This window comes from Acinonyx jubatus, chromosome E4 (genome assembly GCF_027475565.1).
Source record: "Acinonyx jubatus isolate Ajub_Pintada_27869175 chromosome E4, VMU_Ajub_asm_v1.0, whole genome shotgun sequence".
NCBI classification, from domain to species: domain Eukaryota; kingdom Metazoa; phylum Chordata; class Mammalia; order Carnivora; family Felidae; genus Acinonyx; species Acinonyx jubatus.
In genome coordinates this window covers 52,247,803-52,270,077 of record NC_069395.1, presented here as the reverse complement: position 1 = coordinate 52,270,077, position 22,275 = coordinate 52,247,803, and the positions used below count along the sequence as shown (strand labels likewise).

The 22,275-nt window shown below is 36.6% G+C and overlaps 1 protein-coding gene across 6 annotated transcripts in view; it reads left to right on the top strand.

The window, feature by feature from the left end:
- RABGAP1L (RAB GTPase activating protein 1 like) overlaps nucleotides 1–22,275 on the top strand; it is a 755,477-nt gene that overhangs the window by 49,391 nt on the left and 683,811 nt on the right. For 4 of the 6 annotated variants that reach the window (XM_027074243.2, XM_027074247.2, XM_053208972.1 and 1 more), the window contains 2 exons: nucleotides 15,496–15,676; nucleotides 17,231–17,423. In XM_027074243.2, the coding sequence (XP_026930044.2) occupies nucleotides 15,539–15,676; nucleotides 17,231–17,423 (331 nt within the window). In that variant the 5' untranslated portion in view covers nucleotides 15,496–15,538. Of the gene's footprint in view, nucleotides 1–15,495; nucleotides 15,677–17,230; nucleotides 17,424–22,275 lie in introns of those variants that run through there. The other 2 variants (XM_027074244.2, XM_027074246.2) reach the window with 2 other exon arrangements.

The window sequence follows — 22,275 nt, the reverse complement described above, 5'->3', positions numbered from 1 at the left end:
TTCCTGATGGGAAAATTTTATGCCTTTTTGTACTTTTAGTCCATTAGATTTTATCTCTACTTGAATGTGAATTTAAAGAAACCCAAACATTTATCTGTACACAAGCTAGATGGGTGGCTCTAAAAAAATTGTTTTGATTGTATAACCCCATAGGCTAATATCATTGGACTAGAGCAGACTTAATTAGCTGGGGAGATTGTTGAAACTGGTTCTAGAGGTGATAGAAATTATGTTTTGAAGGATTCAAGTTTTGTATATCTAGTTTATACTACCTTAGCATTTCTAAGATTTGAGTTTTCTATGCCTTAAAATTTTTTTTATTTACTTGACCTTTTCTGGGATTGAGATAGTGTTTGTTTCTTGCTGTATTTGTTTTCTAGTCAAATTGGTTCTTTATATTTTTATTACTATTCCTTCTAATTATGTTTCAGTGTTATTTGGTACATAAAATTTCAGCCACATTTTCTTGCCCCTTTTGATTATATTTTGCGTTTATATGAATGACCTTTGTAGAATAAAGTATGGTGCCTTTTATCTTGTTGAAAGATGAAAAGCCTTTTGAGGTGGTCCCCTTTCTGTTCCAGTCATTCAAATCTGAGATCACTGTGCTATCACATTGCAGGCCATTTTTCCTTGACACTGAAGGAGGGCCTCACTTTGGTCATTTTCTTTTGTTTTAATTTGCTGTTGTCATTATGGAAGTTTCTAGGAACTATTCTTTAATTTTGACATGTACTTTATTTTTTTCATCATATATTTGGGTGTCACGTGCTAGATGCTAAAGGAAATACAGGCTTTGTTTTTGTGGGTTTTTTTTTTTAAACTTTCCATACTATTATTTATTTTTTTCTTCTATTTTGGCACATTTTAAGCATATAAAATACAAATTTCAAGCATAAAAAATTAGGGCGAATGATATGATATATAATCCTGTAACCTCTTATCAACTTTAGCAGTTATCAAATGATGACCAATCTAGTTTCCTCTGTGCCCACCCAGATTTTATGAAGCAAATCTCAGACATCATGTTAATTTGTAAATATTCACTATGCGTTTCCAGAAGACAAGGATTCTCTCATAACAATACCACCATTTTCATACTCTCAGAAATATTAACAATCATTTCTTAATATCATTGATTTGTCACTGTTCTCATTTTCCTTGCATAGATGGGAAATTTGGTGTGGAGGTCTCTAACATTTTAGTTTACTGTCTTATTTATTTTTTATTTTTTAAATATATATATTTTTAATGTTTATTTTTGAGAGAGAGAGAGAGACAGAGACAGAGACAGACAGACACACAGCGAGAGCGAGCCTCTGAAGCAGGCTCCAGGCTCTGAACTGTCAGCATAGAGCCTGTCCTGGGGCTTGTACTCAGGGACTGTGAGATGATGACCTGAGCTGAAGTTGGAGGCCTAACTAAAGTTGGATGCCTACCTGACTGAGCCACCCAGGTGCCCCTACTGTTTTCTTTTAAAAGTTACCTCAGGGGCACTTGGGTGACTCACTTGGTTAAGCATCTGACTCTTGATTTTGGCTCAAGTCAAGCTCTCTTGGTTGGTGAGATGGAGCCCCATCCACATCTGGCTCTGAACTGACAGTGTGGAGCCTGCTTGGAATTCTCTCTCTCTGTTCTTCCCCAACTCGTGTGCACTTGTGTGCACTCTCTCTTCCAAAATAAATAATCTTTTTTTTTCTTTTTAAGGTTAATTTATTTTTGAGTGAGGGAGTGTGAGCGGGGGCGGGACAGAGAATACAAAAATGGACTCCGTGTTGACAGCAGTGAGCCTGATGGGAAGCTCGAACTCACGAACTCTGAGATTGTGACCTGAGCTGAAGTCAGGTGCTTAACCGACCGAGCCACCCACATACCCTTAAAATAAATAAATAAACTTAAAAAAAGTTACCTCATTATATCTTAAACCTGTGGAAATTCTATATAATGACAAGTGTATGCTGGTTATTTACCCAGTGAAAGAAACTGTCAATGCTGTTATCATCCTTTAGAGGTAAAGTTCTGATCAGGCTGTGGGGTATTAGATGGCTCTTTGGGTTTTAGGAACTTTGAATTTACTCACCTTGGGTAATCTAATTCATTTATTCTGCAAATATTTTTCTGTCTGCTATATGCCAGATATTCTTCTAGGTGAATAAAACAAATATCCTTGCCTTTGAAGATGCTACATCCTAGTGGGAGAAACAGACAGTAAACAGTAAATATAATACAAAAGTAAATCAGATTGTATGTTAGAAAATAAGTGTTCTGGGAAAGAAAGAGTAAGCAGATCAGGATAAATGGGGGTTGGAAATTGGTGGTGGGGAAGCAGTATGAGATAAGACAATCAGGGCAGGTCTTTCAAGAGGATGAAATTTGAGTAAAGATGTGAACAGGGAAGTAAACATGTTAGATATCTGGTCGAAGAGTGTTCTGTTTTGCAACAGCCAGAGCAAGCATGTCAAGTGGTTTAAGAGAAAGCAAGGAGCTTGTTTTAGATGCTACGGGGGGAGACTACAGGGGGGAGAATTGTAGGAGATAAGTCACAAAGGTAAGGTAAGATGGGGTGGGGGAAGTGGTGAGGAGGGGTGACTTTATAGTGCAGACATGTAATGGCCTTGAAGGTCACTTGGCTTTTGTTATGAATAGGATGGGGGAGCCACTGGAGAGTTTTGATCAGGGGACTGGAAAGAACTAAATTAGAAGGATCATTCTGGTTGCTTTTGAAAATTGACCATAGGGGAGCAAGTAAAGAAGCAGAGAGAGTAGTTTTGAAGGCTTTTAGAATAATATAGGTAAGAGATGATGGTAGGTGGGGCTGGGGCTTGGTGGTGGCAGTAATAGTGGTGAGAAATGGATGATTTCTGGATGTAATTTGGAGGTAGAACCAAAGTAATTTGCAGATGTTGTAGATGTAAGGTGAGGGAGTGGAGAGAGAGAGATAGTTTGAGGAAGGAGAAAAAGAGAACAAGAGGAGTAGCATGACTGATAATTTTGTGCAGAGTAACTAGAAGGATGGAGTTGCCATCAACTGAGATGAGAAAATCTGCAGGAGGGTGGTGTGGAGTGAGGATAGGTGGGTTAGGGGAAAGGTTGGAAGTATGGTTTCTGAGTATGTTGAGTTTGAAATGTCTCTTAGGTATCCATTTGGAGGAGACTACTATGTAACTGTGCTTGCCAAATAACGTGTTGAACATCAGCAGCAACAGTGAATGCTTGTTAAAAAATTAACTGGAAGAATCTAGTTAATGGAGTGGCATTAGAACCTGGGGCTCTAATACTCCTATCTCTGCCCTCAGTGTGCAGCAAGTGTACTGTGGCTTGTGATCCAAGATTCAAAGGCGTGACAACTACCAAGATGGACATCAACATGCACATTCAACAACATGAGAAACTGTCAGATACTGGATTTCTGAGGACTTTTTTTTTTTATCACACCTTGCCTATTTAAAAGCTCAGAACACATTTAAAAACATCTGCTAGTAGGTGGGATAGTCAATAGAAATGGTTATGGAGTCATTGAATAACTTGTTCTTCTAATTATATAAAGTATCTTCGGGTTTTGTTTGCCTCGTGAGAGTGCAAATTTGTAAAGTAGAAAAATCTAGTACTAGAACAGTTTTTACTTTGAATTATTTTTCCAATGAACAGGGACTTAGTTTATAGTTTATAGTTTCAATTTAGCAAGGACCCTCTTCCCTTTTGCTTTTGTAGATGCATGACGTTATATAATAGAAACTCTTATGAAATGTTAGGTACATGTCAAAATATTTCCTAAATATTAAACTTCTTCAGATTATTCTGTGCTTTTGTGTTTGTTTTATTTGTGCAACACAATTTGGAAGTCCTTTTTTTAGGATTTCAAAACTTTTTTTCATACTACTTAACTTTCCTCATAAGCACCCCATTGAATCATTTTACTGAAAAGATTAGAAAGTAGTCTGAAGTATAGTACTTCTTCTTTGTTATAAATTTACCAAATCAAGGAAAAAAATGCCTCTTCTTGAAACCTAGTTAACTTGAGGGATTTTCAAGAACTCTAATTCTTTTATGTGGCTCACTAATTCTTGCAGAACTAGACAGAGATAAATGCATAAAACATACAAACGTTCACACTGTATGCCAAGAAGCATTTGGATTTTATGTATTTAAATTTCTTCTGAGGGTTAAAAGGTGTTAAGTCAGGCATATCTCAGAAACATTCAGTGTTATACTAAACCCAGAGGGCTCTGTGCTTCAAAGACAGAGATCAGATCTTTGTAGACTTAATAGGAAAAGAAAAACAATTAAAAAATATCACTTGACTTCTTTTCTTTAGTTGTGTTGGTGCAATGACTGAGGTGTCCTTCACTGCTGATCTTGTGTGGATCAAATCTCTTAGTCTTTCTCTTAACTGTAGGAACCAGGTCTGGTTGCCAAGTTCACGAAGTTTTGGTTGCTACCTTGATTCTCTCTGCTATACCCAACAAATTGGTAATTAGCATTTCCTCTGTTAGTGCCAGTTATTGTGGCGAAACACAGTAAACATGAATTCACTTCTTTTTCCTCTTAATTCTGCTTGGTGTTATATTTTGGTATACTTTGATAGACTGTGTTATGTGAGAGCAGAAGAGACAATTGATTGGAATCAAATGTTTGTAATAGTGTAATAATTACCAGTCTTTGGAAAGGTAATATGCTAGTAAATAGATTTCTCAGTTGAGGATTTCTATGTTTTGTTTCAGGCTCTGTAACTTGTTAGATTATTTAATTTCTCTGTGCTGTAGCTTTTTAAAGAAATATTTGTTCTTCAAATATTCAGAAGATAAATGATGTGTAGAAGCTAGAGCTTAGAGATCTTGGAGATTAACTAGTCCAATACCTTATTTTCAGATAAAACAAGTGTGTTCATAGAAGTGAGATGCCTTTTCTCATGGATACATTGGGCCAGAAAGAACTGTGATATGTGCTTTATGCAGTATCATACAAGATACCAAGTGTTAGATGTTGACCCACATATCACAAAACTTCGGTTTTATTATATCAAGGGGGGATATAACTATACAGTGGATACTTTAGTGATGAACTCTTCTGTCTTGTGATGATTTTTTTCCCCCCTTGACCATATGCCTGTATCTGCTGGGCACAAAACTGATTATTAGTCTTAAGCCAAGTTTATGGGACTCTGAATTGTACAGACCTTGATTTTCCAGGAAGTAAGTGACTATATAATTTTATCAACCTTACTCTTGAATAGATGGCATATATAATAATGGCAGAAAAACCAAGAGAAAAATATAAAGTCAAATGCCATTAAAAATTTTGAGTATATTTTCAAAATATTTTTTGCTGGAGAGGATGTGGAGAAACGGGAACCCTCTTGCACTGTTGGTGGGAATGCAAATTGGTGCAGCCGCTCTGGAAAGCAGTGTGGAGGTTCCTCAGAAAATTAAAAATAGACCTACCCTATGACCCAGCAATAGCACTGCTAGGAATTTATCCAAGGGATACAGGAGTACTGATGCATAGGGGCACTTGTACCCCAATGTTTATAGCAGCACTCTCAACAATAGCCAAATTATGGAAAGAGCCTAAATGTCCATCAGCTGATGAATGGATAAAGAAATTGTGGTTTATATACACAATGGAGTACTATGTGGCAATGAGAAAGAATGAAATATGGCCTTTTGTAGCAACATGGATGGAACTGGAGAGTGTGATGCTAAGTGAAATAAGCCATACAGAGAAAGACAGATACCATATGGTTTCACTCTTATGTGGATCCTAAGAAACTTAACAGAAACCCATGGGGAAAGGGAAGGAAAAAAAAAAAAAGGTTAGAGTGGGAGAGAGCCAAAACATAAGAGACTGTTAAAAACTGAGAACAAACTAAGGGTTGATGGGGGGTGGGAGGGAGGGGAGGGTGGGTGATGGGTATTGAGGAGGGCACCTTTTGGGATGAGCACTGGGTGTTGTATGGAAACCAATTTGACAATAAATTTCATATATTAAAAAAAAATGAAAAAATGTAAAACAAAACAAAAAAAATATTTTTCATTTAGGGGCACCTGGGTGGCTCAGTCGGTTAAGCATCTGACTCTTGGTTTCAGCTCAGGTCATGATCTCATGGTTCGTGAGTTTGAGCCCTGTGCCGGGCTCTGCACTGACTGTGCAGAGCCTTCTTGGGATTCTTAACTTTTCCCTCTCTCTCTACCCCTCCCCCACTCATATTTGTGTTCTCTCTCTCTCTCTTTCTCAAAAATAAGTAAATAAACTTAAAAAAAAAATTGGGTGCCCAGGTGGCTCAGTGGTTAAGCATCCGACTTCAGGGCAGGTCAAGATCTCGTGGGCTGTGAGTTCAAGTCCCATGTTGGGCTCTGTGCTGACAGCTCAACACCTGGATCCTGCTTCAGATTCCATGTCTCCCTCTATCTGCCCTTCCTCTGCTCTCTCTGTCTCTTAAAATAAATAAACTTAAAAAAATATTTTTTAAGGGGGGGTACCTGGGTGGCTCAGTTGGTTGGGCATCCGACTTTGGCTCAGGTTTGTGATCCAGTGGTTTGTGGGTTCAGGCCCCACATTGGGCTCTGTGCTGAGGGCTCAGAGCCTTGAGCCTGCTTTGGATTCTGTCTCCTCCTCTCTCTGTCCTTCCCCAGCTTGCACTCTTCCAACTAAGCCAGCCAGACACCCCTTTAAGTGAAGGCATTTAAAAAGAGGTCAATGAATTAGTCAACCATTGCTGTGGCAATGCTACATAACAATGCTGAAATGTTTGCTGGCTTACAAAACAAATATTTAGGTTTTTAACTCATGGGTCTGTGGGTCTGGAGGGAGACTCTACCTCTTTCTGTGTATTGGATTCAGGTCTTTTTCACAAGTTGCATTTTGAGTCTTTTGGCTTCTTGGTCCACTATCATCATCATCATCTTCTTCCTTTTTTTTTTTTAATTAAAAAAAATTTTTTTTTAAAGTTTGTTTATTTTGAGAGAGAGAGAGCACAGTGAGGGGAGGGCAGAGACAGAGGAAGAGAGAGAATCCCAAGCAGGCTGTGTGCCGCCAGCACAGAGCCCGATGTGGGGCTTGAGCCCACGAAACTGTGAGATCATGACCTGAGTCAAAATCAGGAGTCAGATGCCCAGTTGACTGAGCCACCCAGGTGCCCCTCTATTGCCTTTTAAACCATCCTTTGTAAGTACCACTTGTATTCTTCTTTTCCTCTGGTAATTATTTCAAGTAAGTCATTTCTCCCCTTTTTTTATTTCATCAGATCAAGTATACTGTTTATCTGGGGAATTGTCAACTTTTTATATACTATCTTCATTCACCTAGATTTTTGTCCTTATATTTACTATATGAAACTTATTAAAATATATCTTTTGTCTTTTTGCTTGCATATAATTATATTAGGACTTATTAGGTTTCATGTGACAGAAACTCAAACTAACTTATGGGGCACCTGGGTGGCTCAGTTGGTGAAGTTTCTGACTTCGGCTCAGGCCATGATCTTACAGTTTGTGAGTTCAAGCCCCGTGTTGGGCTCTGTGCTGACATCTCGGAGCCTGGAGCCTGCTTTGGATTCTGTGTCTCCTTCTCTCTCTGTCCTTCTTTGACTTATGCTCTGTCTCTCTCAAAAATAAATAAACAAACAAAAAAAAATTTAACTTACGCAGGGGTGCCTGGGTGGTTCAGTTGGTTAAGCGCCGACTTCAGCTCAGGTCTAGATCTCTTGGTTTGTGAGTTTGAGCCCTGTGTCAGGCTCTGTGCTGACAGCTCAGAGCCTGGAGCCTGCTTCAGATTCTGTGTCTTCCCCTCTCTCTGCCACTCCCCGACTCACACTCTGTCTCTCAAAAATGAATAAATATTTTAAAAAAATTTATTAAACTAACTTATGGAAAAATAATTTATTGAAAGGGATATTTCATAGAATTAAAGAAATAGTGGATTTACCAAGACTGAGGTTTGGAACAGATAGAGCTATACCTCAGGATTGTCTCAAACAAAATGGTAGGGACTCGACTAAGACTCTCCTGCTTGTCTGGCTTTAGGATATACTTATCTCTTTCATTGCATATTGACCTTCTTCATATGGGGGAAAACATGGCTACCAACAATTCTTAGTTTATCTAAGAATAACTGTCATGATGAAGTCTTTGGTCACCAGTCCAAAAATCTTAGGAATCGGGTTAATTGGTCTAAGTAGTTTGGATTCAGTGCCCATCTTTGGAACTGTTTGGCCATGGTGTTGAGGTTTCTATAAAAACCATGAGATTTGAACAGAGGGAAGGCTTATTTTCAGAAAAAAAGGTCTTGAGATTATTGCTGGACAAAAAAAAAATAGGTATCCACTAAAGTAATGTGAATTACTAAGGCCCTTTTGTGCCCCTTTGTGCAGGAGTATGCTTGCATACATCTATTCATGTTGGTGTGGCTCTTGCCTGAGAACTGGAATAATGGATGGACTGTTTAGTAAATAGGAACTATGGTAGTTTTTTTTTTTTTTCCCCTCAAGACTGGATGGTTTTTTTTTTAAAGCACAGAATAATTATAGTTGGTAAATGATGTTCCAGATTATTCATGTCTGTTTTCTTATTGTAAATTAAGACTATTTCCTGTTTCCAGTGTTGTAACAAGCCTACTATAGTCATTTGAATTCTCATGCCTAATAAAACTTGCAGCTTATCTTGTCCAATTTTGACTCACACTCATATATTCAGGGTTCTATTTTAGTTCAAGAGCTACTTGAAAATGAATAGGTGCAAACACATAATCTAAAAGCAAGAAGCTGGCTAACCACATTTGGCACGAAAAGAAATTGGACCATGTGCACCACGATTTTATACTTTTGAATGTGTTCAGTTATTTTGGGAAGAAGATAGCTTCCAGTTAGACTCTGCTAAATGTTGCTACACTGTTTCTAGTGTATATGTGAAATTGTAGTTTTAGGCATCCAAGTGAGGTGTTAATTTAAAATATATTGCTCATTTCACAAAAATGATGTGGACTTAAAGTGAGAAAAGCCATTTCACTGGGTAGAATTGGTAGAATTGCTATCAGTGTGGGGATAAGCGTGTATTTAAGTGATTCAGTCAATCAAAAATATTTATTGAACTCCTTTGAGAAGGGAAAAAGGGGATGAATAGAAAAAACATACATCAGATTTTCTGTAGGACTGATAAGTTTCCTGTCCCTTATTCTCTTGTACCTTTAAAATGCCTAAAGAATAAAAATGTGTATGCCAACACTGTAGTTCCCAGTATTTTTTTTTTTTTTTTTAATATCTGAAGAGACATAACATTTTTTTTGGTCAGATTTTACAGTCTAACTTTTGGATTATAATAGGGTAGCCTTTTAACCAAATGCCTTTAAAAGTCGTTTTGCTTTTGTGCACTGTTCTGTTTTACATGCTGAGTTGAAATGGATGTATTAGTCTTGAGTTCATAGAACAGTGAGCTCCGTATTATTTAAAAGACCCCTGCAAGTTTTCCAGCTGCTCTTTCTTTTGACTGGAAGAAATAATAGATTGCCATAAAGAGAAAGTAACATTAGCATATTAGCATATTGCTTCATAGTAGTAGATTTAATAAATTATGTTTTGAATTGACTTGTGAAATGGAATTCTTCAGCACATCACATGGAATGAGAATCTTAAGATTAAGTGACTTTAGAATTCATTCAGTCCAACTTCCTATCTGATGAGGGAGTCCATTCTGCTACATCCAAGATAATTGACTTGTTTACTAAGCAGATATTTTTTGAGCCCATGTTATCTGTGCTGGCACTGTGCCGGGGATGTGTTGGTGAGTAAAATAAAGATAGACATGGTCCCTGCATGTCCCCTAACAACTTGTAGTTGAGTGCTCAGTTGGTCATTCGGTCTTAGCAGGTAGGGAAAAATTGACATGTTGACAACATTGAGCTTCTAATCCATGAACATTGAGTATCTCTTCATTTATTTAGATCTTTTAAATTTCTTTCATCAGTGTTTTATAGATTTATTACTTATAGATCTTATATGTATCTTATTAAGTTTATACCTAAGTATTTCATCTTTTTGTGATATGGTAAATGGTACTGCTTTTTTAAAACTTCAGTTCCAATTGTTCATTGTATGTAGGGAAGAAATCAACATTTGTTTACCTTGTATCCTGTGACCTTCCTATACTTATTAGTTGTAGGAAGTTGTTTTTGTTTTTGTAGATTCTTTGGGATTTTCTACATAGATAATTATGTAATCTGTGAATAGAGACTGTTTCATTCTTCCTTTACGATCTCTATACTTTTGTTTATTATGGTGTTGAATCAGAGTGGTGAGAGAGGGCATCCTTGTGTTCTTCCAAGTCTTAAGGGGAAAGTGCCCAGTTTCATAATTAAGTATGTTAGCTGTAGGTTTTTTGTAGATACTCTTAATCAAGTTGAGGAAGTTTCATCAATCGCTAGGTTGCTGAGAGTTTTTATTTTGATCATGAATGAGTGTTGGATTTTGTCAAATGCATTTTGTGTGTAACTGACATGATCATGATTTTTCTTTAGCTTATTTTGATATGTTTTATTACATTGATTTTTGAATGTTGTCAGTCTTACCTTGGGTGTAATTCTTTTTACATATTGTTGAATATAATTTTGTAATATTTTGTGGGGCATAGAGAGAGGGTGACACAGAATCCGAAGCAGGCTTCAGGCTCTGAGTTGTCAGCACAGAGCCTGATGCCAGGCTTGAACTCAAGAACTGTGAGGTTATGATCTGAGCTGAAGTTGGACACTTAACCCACTGAGCCATCCAGGTGCTCCTGAAATATTTTAAAGTGTTGGCTTTGCATTCTCAGATTTTTGTATTTGTGTGCAAGTGTGCAAATTTAGTAAACATCTGCATTGAGGTTCAAAGAAATGGAAATGTTCAACCAAATAAAGTAGCATTGGGCAAACTTCTAAAAGTATTCTTAAGGCCCTTGGAGGCAGGGTTTTATGCTTGTAATGAGTGCTGACTTAATTCTGAGGAACATGAGAAATTCTGGGCTGTGTTTTGAAGAGATCACAAAATTACTTTTGGTAAACTAATAGTTTTCTTGTTAGCCTGGCAGAATATCTAACATTTTCTTGGGCTAAAGAAAACCTCTTAAAAATGGACATCTTATTTGAATTGTATAGCCATCAGTATTCATTAACATGCTGATTTATTTATTTATTAAAAATTTTTTTTAAATGTTTTATTTTTGAGAGAGAGGGAGAGAGAGAGCGCGAGCATTAGTGGGGGAGGGGCAGAGAGAGAAGGAGACACAGAATCCAAAGCAGGCTCCAGGTTCTGATCTGTCAGCACAGAGCCTGACACGGGGTTTGAACTTGCAGACTGTGAGATCATGATCAGAGCCGAAGTCAGCTGCTTAGCTCACTGAGCCACCCAGGCGCCCTTAGCATGCTGATTTAGAGTTAATGGCCAGGGTAGCTATTTATCACTTACACAAGAAGAAATTTTTTCTTTTTCTTTTTTTTTTTTTTGAGAGAGAGAGCGCACGCGTGCACGTTAGTAGGGTAAAGGGGCAGAGGTAGAGAATCTCAAGCAGGCTCCATGCTCACCGTGGAGCCCAGCATGGGGCCAGATCCCACCACCCTGGGGTCATGACCTAAGCTGACTGAAATTGAGAGTCGGACACTCAACTGAGTGAGCCACCCAGATGCCCCAAAGAAGAATGTCTTGGGAGAAGACATAACTTTTGATGGAGAGAGGAGAGGTGTGGAGAAGGTTCATTGTGTATGTAGTGACAGATACCAACCCTCAGTCTCTAGGAATAGGTAAGGAAACTTCAAGAGACAGTATAATGTAGTGGTTCAGAGCATGTACTTTGAAGTCTGAATACCTGGTTTGAATCTTGGCTCTGCATTTGTTTTTTTGTGAGAACTTTAGCCTGATTGGTGCTTTTAACAACAAATTGTTCGACGCATTTGTTGAATATCTACTATGTACTAGCTGCTACACTAGGCATATGATATTCTCAGGTAAATGAATGAGTTGGAATTAGGGTTTATTTAGATAGCCTTAGCATCAGGGGGTGGCCTCAGGGTTCCCTGCCTTCTTTTCTATATCTCATCGTATCCTGCTCTCACCCATGCTCATTGTGATCTAGCTATTATGGCCTCCTTTCTCATAAGCCTTTTCTCATATCTGGGCTTTTTGTATTTGTTGTTTCTTCTACTTGAAGTTCTTTTCCCCTAGTTCTTTCCATGGCTCACTCATTCTTATTAAGCCCAAACGTCAACTGGGTCCATATTGCCTCCTGTCTTCTCATTACCTTTCATAGTATATATTCCAGTATGTGATCTTGATTTATTTTTTTCTATGTTATTTCTCTCTTCCATAAGAATGTTAGCTCTAGGAAGACTGGAACTAAATTGGTCTTACTCATCATTTAGTCTCCAGGTCCCATGATTGTTTCTAGTGCATCATAGAGACTCATTAAATATTTGTTGAATGGATGAATGAAAGCTGATACCTTAGGAGTCAGCCATATGAAAGGAGGCAAGAGCTAAGACCCTATAGTGTAAAAGAACTTTTGGTAATTAAAGAGCTGTAATGGTAAAGTGACAGAGGGAAAGGTGTGTTGGGCTTTGTAAGTCCTGGCATAATTTGTATTTTATTTGAATTTTAGTGAAAAGATTAAAAAAATTTCCTTTTAAGTTTATTCATTTTGTGAGAGGGTTAGAGACAGCGTAAGTGGGGGTGGGGCAGAGAGAGAGGGAGGGAGAGAATCCCAAGCAGGCTCTGCACTGCCAGTGCAGAGCCCAATGTGAGGCTGGAACCCATGAGACTGAGAGATCATGACCTGAGTGGAAACCAGGCTTAACTGACTGGGCCACCTAGGCGCCTCAGTGAAAACATTTTAGAGTAGAGTTCTAATGTAATCTAATTTATTTTCTGAAAGATTTCTTTGGCATCTCTGTGAAGAATAGATTAGGGGAAGAGAGGACTGGAAGTAGGACTTGGGTTAGGAGACTTTTTTAGTAGATGAGAACATTGCCTGGATTAGGTTGATAAAAATGTCCATGAAGAAATGGGATAGATGTGGGATTTATTTTGGAAGTGGGGTTAACATGACATGTTTATGGGAGGAATGAAGAAGTAGAGATGAATTAAGAATGATATCCAAATTACTTATTTGAGCAACTTGATAGAAAGTGGTGTTATTAACTGAAATGGGAAATCTGAATGAGAAATTTGGAGGAGACGTTAGGAATTACATTTGGGTCACATTTAAGATATTGATAAGAATTCCACATGGAAATATAAAGTAGAAAGTTGGGGGGCGCTTAGGTGGGTCAGTCAGTTAAAGCATCTGACTTTGGCTCAGGTCATGATCTCACAGTTTGTGAGTTCAAGCCCCATGTCCGGCTCTGTGCTGACAGCTCAGAGCCTGGAGCCTGCTTCAGATTCTGTTTCTCTCTCTCTGTCTGCCCCTTCCTTGCTTATTCATTCTCATTCTCTCTCTCTCTCTCTCTCTCTCTCTCTCTCTCTCTCTCTCTCTCTCAAAAAAAAAAAAAAAGTTGGATTCCAAATGAAGACTTTAGAGGACATTTGGGTTGAGAGAGAAATTTGGGAGACTATTACGTATAGATGGTATTTAAATACATGGCAGTGAGAGATACTGCTTAGAGAGATGTGTGTGGCAAGGAGTCACAAGTTCAGAACTTGAACTTGGGGAATTTCCAGCATTTAGATGTTAAGTTGAGGAGTGGCAACTTGGGCTTGAAGAAGGATTGGCCACAGAAAGAATATCTGGAATGTGTAGCGTCTTGGTAATCAAAGATTCTTGGGGCAGCCTGGAAGGGCAAAGACGTGGCCTCTAACACATACTGTTTTCAGAAACATTTACTTGCAAAATGAAAAATCTTTAGAGGACAGAAAAATGTGCTTGAAGGATTTAACATTTAAAAGGAAGGATATTCACATGTCCAACAGAATGAAATGGTGGCTAGCTAATTACACTATCCTAGAATAGTTACTCTTTATTTTAAAGTTACTGGGAATTTTGAGTTTCGATGAAGATGGAAGTAATTATTAAAGTGTAACTGGAAGCTGAGAGTAAATCTTTTTTTTTTCTTTTTTTTTTTTTTTTTGCCAAGAATAATGGTGTTAGTGTCACCTAAAGGCAAAATGAGATATTGCAGCCATATTTATGTGGGGCAGAGAACAGAATAACTTAATTGGAAGGAGAAAAAGAACAATTCTGGGTAATTTTAAGGCATGCATCAGCAGACTTAGAGAGTCCTGTGTTCTTTAGCCCCAGTTTATTTGTTCTACCCCTCTATCACATTACCCCTTTGGTCACTGAGCAGATTAATATACCGTTCTCTTTTGTCTTTTACATTTCAGCTCAGATATTTCCCTGAGTTCTTTCCTACCACCTTACTTAAAGTTGTCCCTATGCTTTTTGTAGCTAGTCATTGTTACAATAACATATTTTATCTTCTTCATAGCCTTTAGAGTGATTTGGAATTACATTTGCTTACTTGCTTGATTTCTTACTAGATGTAAGCTCCAGGAGAGCAGGCAACTTGTCTGCCTTAGTCACTCCTATAACCCTAATGCTGAGTACTGTGTTTGTTATGTAGCACACAGGTTCAGTTAAATTAGCAGTGTGAATATTTGAACTTCTGGAAGTGATAGACATTGTTGAGTTTCTGTGGTGTACAGATCTATCCAGAAAGCAGAATTACACTGTATTTACACTGTCACATGAATGAAATGTGAAAGCCTTGGCCTTTTCCCCATCCCCTTGTGCTGATAAGTGGTAGTGTGTCTGGAAAAGAAAAGATACATGGTTTAGTGTATTGAATTCTTTTTTTTTTAAATTTTTCTTTATTTTTGGGAGAGCGCAAGTGGGGTAGGGGCAGAGAGAGGGGGACCAAGAATCTGAAGTGGGCTCTGCACTGGCAGGCTGATAGCAGCAAGCCGAGCCCATACAGGCTTGATACCACAATTGTGAAATCATGACCTGAGCTGAAGTCAGATGTTCAACTGACTGAGCCACCCAGGTGCCCCTGGGTGTTGAATTCTTATTAATTAGTAAACTTACGTGACACAAAGATATTTTAAGGTACAATACTTTTAGGAGATACGTTTTTGTAAACATTTGGATTTAATTATAAAGTAATTTCAGTGACTTTGTGTATGAATTTGGTTTCTAGTATCATGCTTAATTATTTCCTCTATTAAAAAAGAACAAAAATAGTAGTTCTAGGAGAAATGAATCAAGCAGTGGTAAATCTGTTTAGTTGAGATATGGGCGGGTTTGTGTTGTTTTTCAGGGCACAATATGGTTCTTTTAGTCTGGGAATTCAGGGTGAAGGGAGTACATTTGCATTATGTGGCCCAGTCCAAGAAGGTAGCCTCCCTAGTTTTGAGATAATTATCTAGCCAACAGAATTCTTTTTCATGTGAACCATTTTTAAAGGGTGAGTATTGATCATGTTCTTATTCATGCTGTTTTTTTTTGTTTGTTTTGTTTTTTTGTTTTTAAATCTCTGTAGTTTTGACCAGGTGGATGTGGGAAGAGAAGTTTGTAGAATTGAAATGGAGGTCAGAGCTTCATTACAGAAGGTTAGTGGGTCATCAGATTCTGTGGCTACACTGAACAGTGAAGAATTTGTTTTGGTTTCTCAGCATGCAGATGATACGTCTACAAAAGATGATGAAAAACCTGAACTGAAGGTATTTCTTTCTTTCTTGCTTTTGTTTATTTACAGATGATACTATTTTAAATTATTATTTTTTTAATGAGGTGAGACTGATCTTGAGAGATGTGTAAAATACGAAGGTTTTTCTCAAATACTGACCTTGAATAACGTCAGTCTTTGATTTATGCAGAAGCTAATTATTTGGTTTGTGTATTTTTAAAGTTTTTTGCTTTTGGTTCTTTATTTTTTAATTCGTAATTTTAGGAAGAAGGAATGGAAGGGAAAATAGAAAGAAAAGGATAATTGGGGAATTTGCCTTAAATTTATATAAGACTTAACCATTATCTGGATATTTTTGTCTCTCTTGCTGCTGGATTTTTAAAGTTAATTACATAAATAATTATGTTTTATTTGTACTTAAGAAACAACTGTATGGTTTTTATGTTTTAAATCAGCTGGTAGCATTCTAGTATGTGATTGAATAGGTGGCTTGTCTGAATTAAAAAAAAAAATTAATGTTTATTTTTGAGAGAGAGTGAGAGTGGGGGAGGGGACAGCGAGAGAGGGAGACAGGATCTGAAGCTCGGGGCTGACAGGAGGGAGCCCGATGAGGGGTTTGAGATCGTGACCTGAGCTGAAGTTGGATGCTTAACTGACTGAGCGACCCAAGTGCCCCTTGCCTGAATATTTTTAAAGTATATGTCTTACATTTTTAGCAATTGAGTTTTTATTTGAATATGATCCATTTTCAAATTTTTGTTGTCTTTCCTAACTCAAAGAAAAAGAATCAAACAAACCCATATACATGCATGAGAATTGCATAAACACCCTCTAGAAACAGGAGTAGAGAAATTAGTCTGATATGCTACATATTGTTTGACTTTTATTTAGTATTAACTATGGCATCAAAAGTATATATGAATCTAATAAAATTTTATAGAAATTATAGTATTAAATACCCATTTTACATTATGTTGAGTATATAGAGTTTTATAAGTGTATTAGAATAGTGGTTTTATTTAAATTTAAGTAATAGGTATTTAAATAAATGGCTTTAAATGTATTTAAATATTTGCATTGAAAAATAAGTATCTGCATTTTAGTGTGTTTAATTTAAGACCTTTATTAGGCTTTTGATCTCACCTGCTTTTAAGAGAAGGATGAGTCAACTTAAATGTAAAAAAATTACCAAGCAAGCAAAATTCGTAAAGAAATCACAAATACGTTTATGCTATGATAACAAGAAATATGGCCTTTTGAATAACAGTCACAGTAGACAGTGTCCACTTAAACTTACCTGTTTTTCCCTTTAAAACACATAAATTTAAGATTACCTGGTTTTTAGAATGTGTTCTTAAGGAAAAGAAGAAAAAGAAAGAAAAATCTCTGTAAATTATATCTTAGATCAGATACAGTTAGGTACAAGTGTATATAAATTCTTAGTATTCAGTAACTTAGATTTAAATTTAAAATTTAGATTGTTTTAATTTCTTCTAGAAACAAAATATTAGAAATAGAAATAAAAGAAACCTTGAAAAGTCCAGAACCATAATATGATTGAAACAGAATCATCTTGCTTTGTCTATAGATTGTTTCTAATGGTGATGAACAATTGGAAAAAGCCATGGAAGAGATTCTGAGAGATTCTGAGAAAGGGCAAAGCAGTCCTCTTGCTGATTGTCAGAGTTCCAATGAGAGTTCAGACCATTCATTTGGAGATGTTTCAGCCAGCCAAACAAATAAGCCATCTCTTCAGTTAATTTTGGATCCATCGAATACAGGTACTGCATTGAACTTTTAGACATCGTAAAAGAAATGGGATAAAGTGATCCTGAAAATTTTAAGATGAAAATTAAAAAAAATCCTATTAGCTTTGTTTTCTAAGATCAGGGCCACCAAGTTTTTGGTTCTGCTTAAGAGTTCCCACTTTGGTTCTTAATGGTTTTTTTTTGTTTCTTTACCTGTAAAATCAATGTCAATGTTATTTGAGAACAGGCACTATGTCTGAGTCTTCATTTTACTCCTAGTACTTGGCACATAGTAGGCACTCAGTAAATACTTGGGTATCAGGAAATAGTGTAATGGGCACAGTGTTTCATATAATGTGCCTTTTTACTCAGTTTGGTTATTTAAAATTATCATTTGTGAAAATTCTAAGTAAAATAGCATATCAATTACATCAGTGTATTTGATAGGTGTATTGGGGTGCATGTGCTTCTTTGAATCAGCATTTTGTATCCTTTGGATAAATACCTAGTAGTGCAGTTAAGCAATAGCCAAATTATGGAAGCACCCCAAATGCCCATCGAGTGACGAATGGATAAAGAAGATGTGGTGTATATACATAATGGAATACTATTAGGTGATGTAAAAGAATGAAATCTTGCCATTTTCAACAACATGGATGGAACTAGAGTATATTATGGTAAGTGAAATACGTCAGAGTAAGATAAGTATCATATGATTTTACTCGTGGAATTTGAGAGACACAATACGTGAACATAGGGAAAGGGAAGGAAAAATAAGATAAAAACAGAGACAGAGGCAAACATAAGAGACTCTTAAATACAGAGAACAAAATGAGGGTTGCTGTAAAGGAAGTGAGTACGGGGATGAGTGAATGGGTGAGGGGCATGAAGGAGGGCACTTTTTGGGATGAGCACTGGGTGTCATGTGTAAGAGATGAATCACAGAGTTCTACCCCTGGAGCCAAGACTATACTGTATGTTACCTAACTTGAATTTAAATAAAAAAAAATACACCTTGATAAAAATATAAATGCATCCATGATTGAGTAGGATTTGTAGTAGAAATATCAGCTTATAATGCAAAATGGTTTTGGGTACAAGAAAAGCCGAACAAAAACCAAGGCCACTTTCTATAGCTGGTTTAAATACTAGAGGCTCTGATTGTGGTTTTTTTGTAAACTTCTCAGCTTTTATCATCTCTTTTGTCACCTTTCTCTCCAACTGCTTCCTTTATGGTCATAAAGTAGTTAGCAGAAATTGGTAAGTAAGGCCAGGCAATTTGTTGATGGCTGGTGGCAGAGACAAAGGCTCTCTTCTTTACCTATTGAACAAAAGTTGTGAGTTTCACTCAGTTGAACCATTTTATAGTAGCTAGGGAATCACATGAACTAATAGGCCTTGGTTACATTCAAATCCCTCAATAAGTCACACTGACAGTCAAGATGAGATTATCTTGATTGGCTTAGAACCAGTGATCCATTTCTGAATGTTGGTGTGGTGTAAGTATAGATACAGGCCAGAGTGGTACACAGTGTGGCTATGATGGCCCTAAATTACATTGTACACAAAATTTATTCCTAGTGAATCAAATATTGAAATGTGAAAAATAAACCTATAAGAAGAAAATATTGGAGACTATTTTGTGATTGGGTAGGAAAAGCCATGTCATAAAATACAGTTTTATTTTAATACACAAAAACCTAAATCTTCTGAAAGAGAATGGTACCATAATAAATGTGTTTTTTTTTTTTTTTTGCTTTGACCTGCATTAACTAAATTGTTAGATAACACATTTTAACACTAAAAAAGAAAGATACTCATATATCATAATCATGGGGTTTCCTCCAAATGGACCATTAATGTTAGGCACCCCAAATTGCAAGTTTTTGTGTTTTTTTTTTTTTTTTAACCTGTCCCACTGATACATCCTCAACCATTTTATATAATACATACAGCTTAATGACAGGGTAGGAGAAGATATTTATAATGTGTTGGGGGTCTTTAATAAAACCCTCTGATTTGGTGACTCACTATGAATACTTCTAGGTCTCAACATATAGTCATACAGCTAGAAGTAAGAATAAGAGAATTTAAGGTAAACATTTATGTATTTTAATTAAAAATGTAGGATTGGAAATAAACCTTAAAAAGCATTAATTTTTATTCTTGATGAAGGGAACATGAAAGATGATATTACTTATTATGCTTTGCTTTACCTTTTGAATTTCTTGAGTCTCTCTACCCCTTCCAAAAAAATTAAAGCATACTGATATCACATTTATATAATTATTTTTTGGTTAATATATTAATCAAAAGGAAGGAATACCTTTTATCTGCTAATGTAGCTCTGATGGGTTGTTGGAATTTTAATTATTCTTTACAGTGGCTTATGATTCTTAGTTCTGAGTATATTTGATAGGGACCATGTATTGTGTGCTCTTTTTGTGTTCTCAACACCCCTTACACTAAATACATTTTTAGAAAGATCTCAGTGGATAAGAAGAAATTTCCTTTGCTTTACAAGTAGGTTTTTAGTATTCTTTTCTAGTTACATATTTTTAGTTTTATTTTCAATAAAGAGACATGTTATGCTCTGAATGTTCTTCTCCTCAGAATCCATGTTGAAATTCTATCCCTCAAAGCGATGATATTAGGAGGTAGGAAGTGATTAGGGTCATGAGAGTGGAACCCTCATGATTGGGCTTAGTGCCCTTATGAAAGAGACCCCAGAAAGCTAGCTTGTCCCTTCCACCTCTGAGGACACAGTGAAAAGATGCTGTCTGTGACCCAGAAAGTGGGCTCCCACCAGATGCCAAGTCTGCCAGTACCTTGATCCTGGTCCTCCTGGCATTTAGAACTGTGAGAAGTAAATGTCTACTGTTTATAAACCACCCAGTCTGTGGTATTTTGTTATAGCAGCCTGAACAGACTAAGATGAGACATTTCAGCTGCCTTTTCCTAGCTGCAGTCAACACAGTTTTTGCTTACAGAATTACTGTGGTTGGTTTAAAATGACACATAACTTCAGTGGCAAGGAACTGTATCTAGAAAGTATCTAGATTTAAATGGCCTAGAGTGAATATTAAAGGTATATTGTTTTTCAGTTATAAAACCAGATAGATGAAAGCTTTTGTTTCAATATCATGATAACTTGTTGGTTTTTGTCATGTGATGATCTTATATACTAGCTGCTTGGATGCAAATCTAATAGGAAATTTTTGCTAGTTAAAATTTTTTTTAATGTTTTATTTTTGAGAGGGGGGAGAGAGAGCGTGAGCATGAGTGGGGGAGGGGCAGAGAGAGAGGGAGACAAAGAATCTGAAGCAGGTTCCAGGTTCTGAGCTCTCGGCACAGAGCCTGATGTGGGGCTGAACCCACGAACGGTGTGATCATGATCTGTGCGAAGTTGGCTGCTTAAACCAACTGACCACCCAGGTGCCCCAACAGGTCTAGGTTTTAATGATATACCACTTCTTGTATACTGTGAAGATCTTCCATTTCTTTTCTTGCAGACTTTATGCTTTTGTTGTCATTCATTTTGCTTGCACATGTTATAAATTCTACAGAATGCTAATTTTTACACCCCCCCTCCTTTTTTTTTTTTTTTTTTTTAACACAAGGGAGGCTTACTGAATACATCTCAAGGGAGCAGCAGGCAGGACAGTGAAGGGGAGAGTATCTAATTTTTACTTTGAATAATCTGTTATATTTTAAAGAAGTTAAAAAGCAAAGAAGTCTTGCCCTCATGTTTTTAACTTCTGAGGCTCTTCAGTTTTCCTCTAGTATCATTATTCTTTATCCCAAGGAACTTCTTTAATATTTTTTTCTTTTGTAATTTAGAATCTGCTGTTATAGCCACCCAGGGAATATTTCATTTCAGATCTTGCATTTTTTAGCTTTAGAATTCCTTTTGGTCTTTTGTCTTTCATTTCTCTGTCTATTTTGTTAGGTATTTTTCTTTACATCCTGTATCATATTTATAATAGTTATTTAAAGGCCTTGTCTGCTTATTTTGTCTTTTTTTTGGATCAATTTCTGTACTGTTTTTCTCTACTTGGGGTTTACACAGTTATATGAATCTGAATTATACAGATTAGTACAATATTTTTTTCAGAAAGCTTTTGTCCCTTTTTTTGTTTTTTGGGGTTTTTTTGGTATGACTCCAACTGTATGTAAGTTAGACCATATGAACTACTTTATCTGTCATGTTCATCAGTTACTGGAATATGATTTAATCATAGGATCTTGCAAATAATTGTTTCATGAGTGCTTGCTAAATTAACAAAAAATTCACAGAATAATAAGTCTAGTAAACATACTAGCATCCAGCTTTAACATGTGTTTGTGTTTTTTTTTATTTATCCCTTTTGAAATATAGCACGTTGAACTGATTCAAAAGAGGGAAAAACATGTTTCAGTGATTGAAGAACATGGTAGATGAAATAAATCATTTTGAATGGCTTTAGTTTCTCAGTAGAAGAAAAGTAGGCAATGAGGTTGCATGTTTCAGTATGATATTTGGGAGCTGGAGTGGGGAGGTTGGGAATGGCTTTTGTGAATTATTTATTAAAGTCCTATAGGTGGAATTGTGGTAATGAGGATTTGAGCATGGTGCAGAGATCTAGTTTGGGTGAGACAGGCATGCTTAATTTTGTGTAAAATGGATATGGGTAATGGGAAAAAGTAGAGACTAGCTGAATATGGGTTTTAGGTGTGGATGGAAAGAGTGGCAGTTTAATAGTTTAAGAGGTTTAAGAGGTTTAAGAGGGAGTTTAATAGTGTCTGATACATGCAGACGGATACTCTGACCACAGTTGGGCCTTTGCTGCAAGCTGTGCTTAGAATTAAAGAGAACGACTTTATCTTATTTACTTTTTTAAGAAAC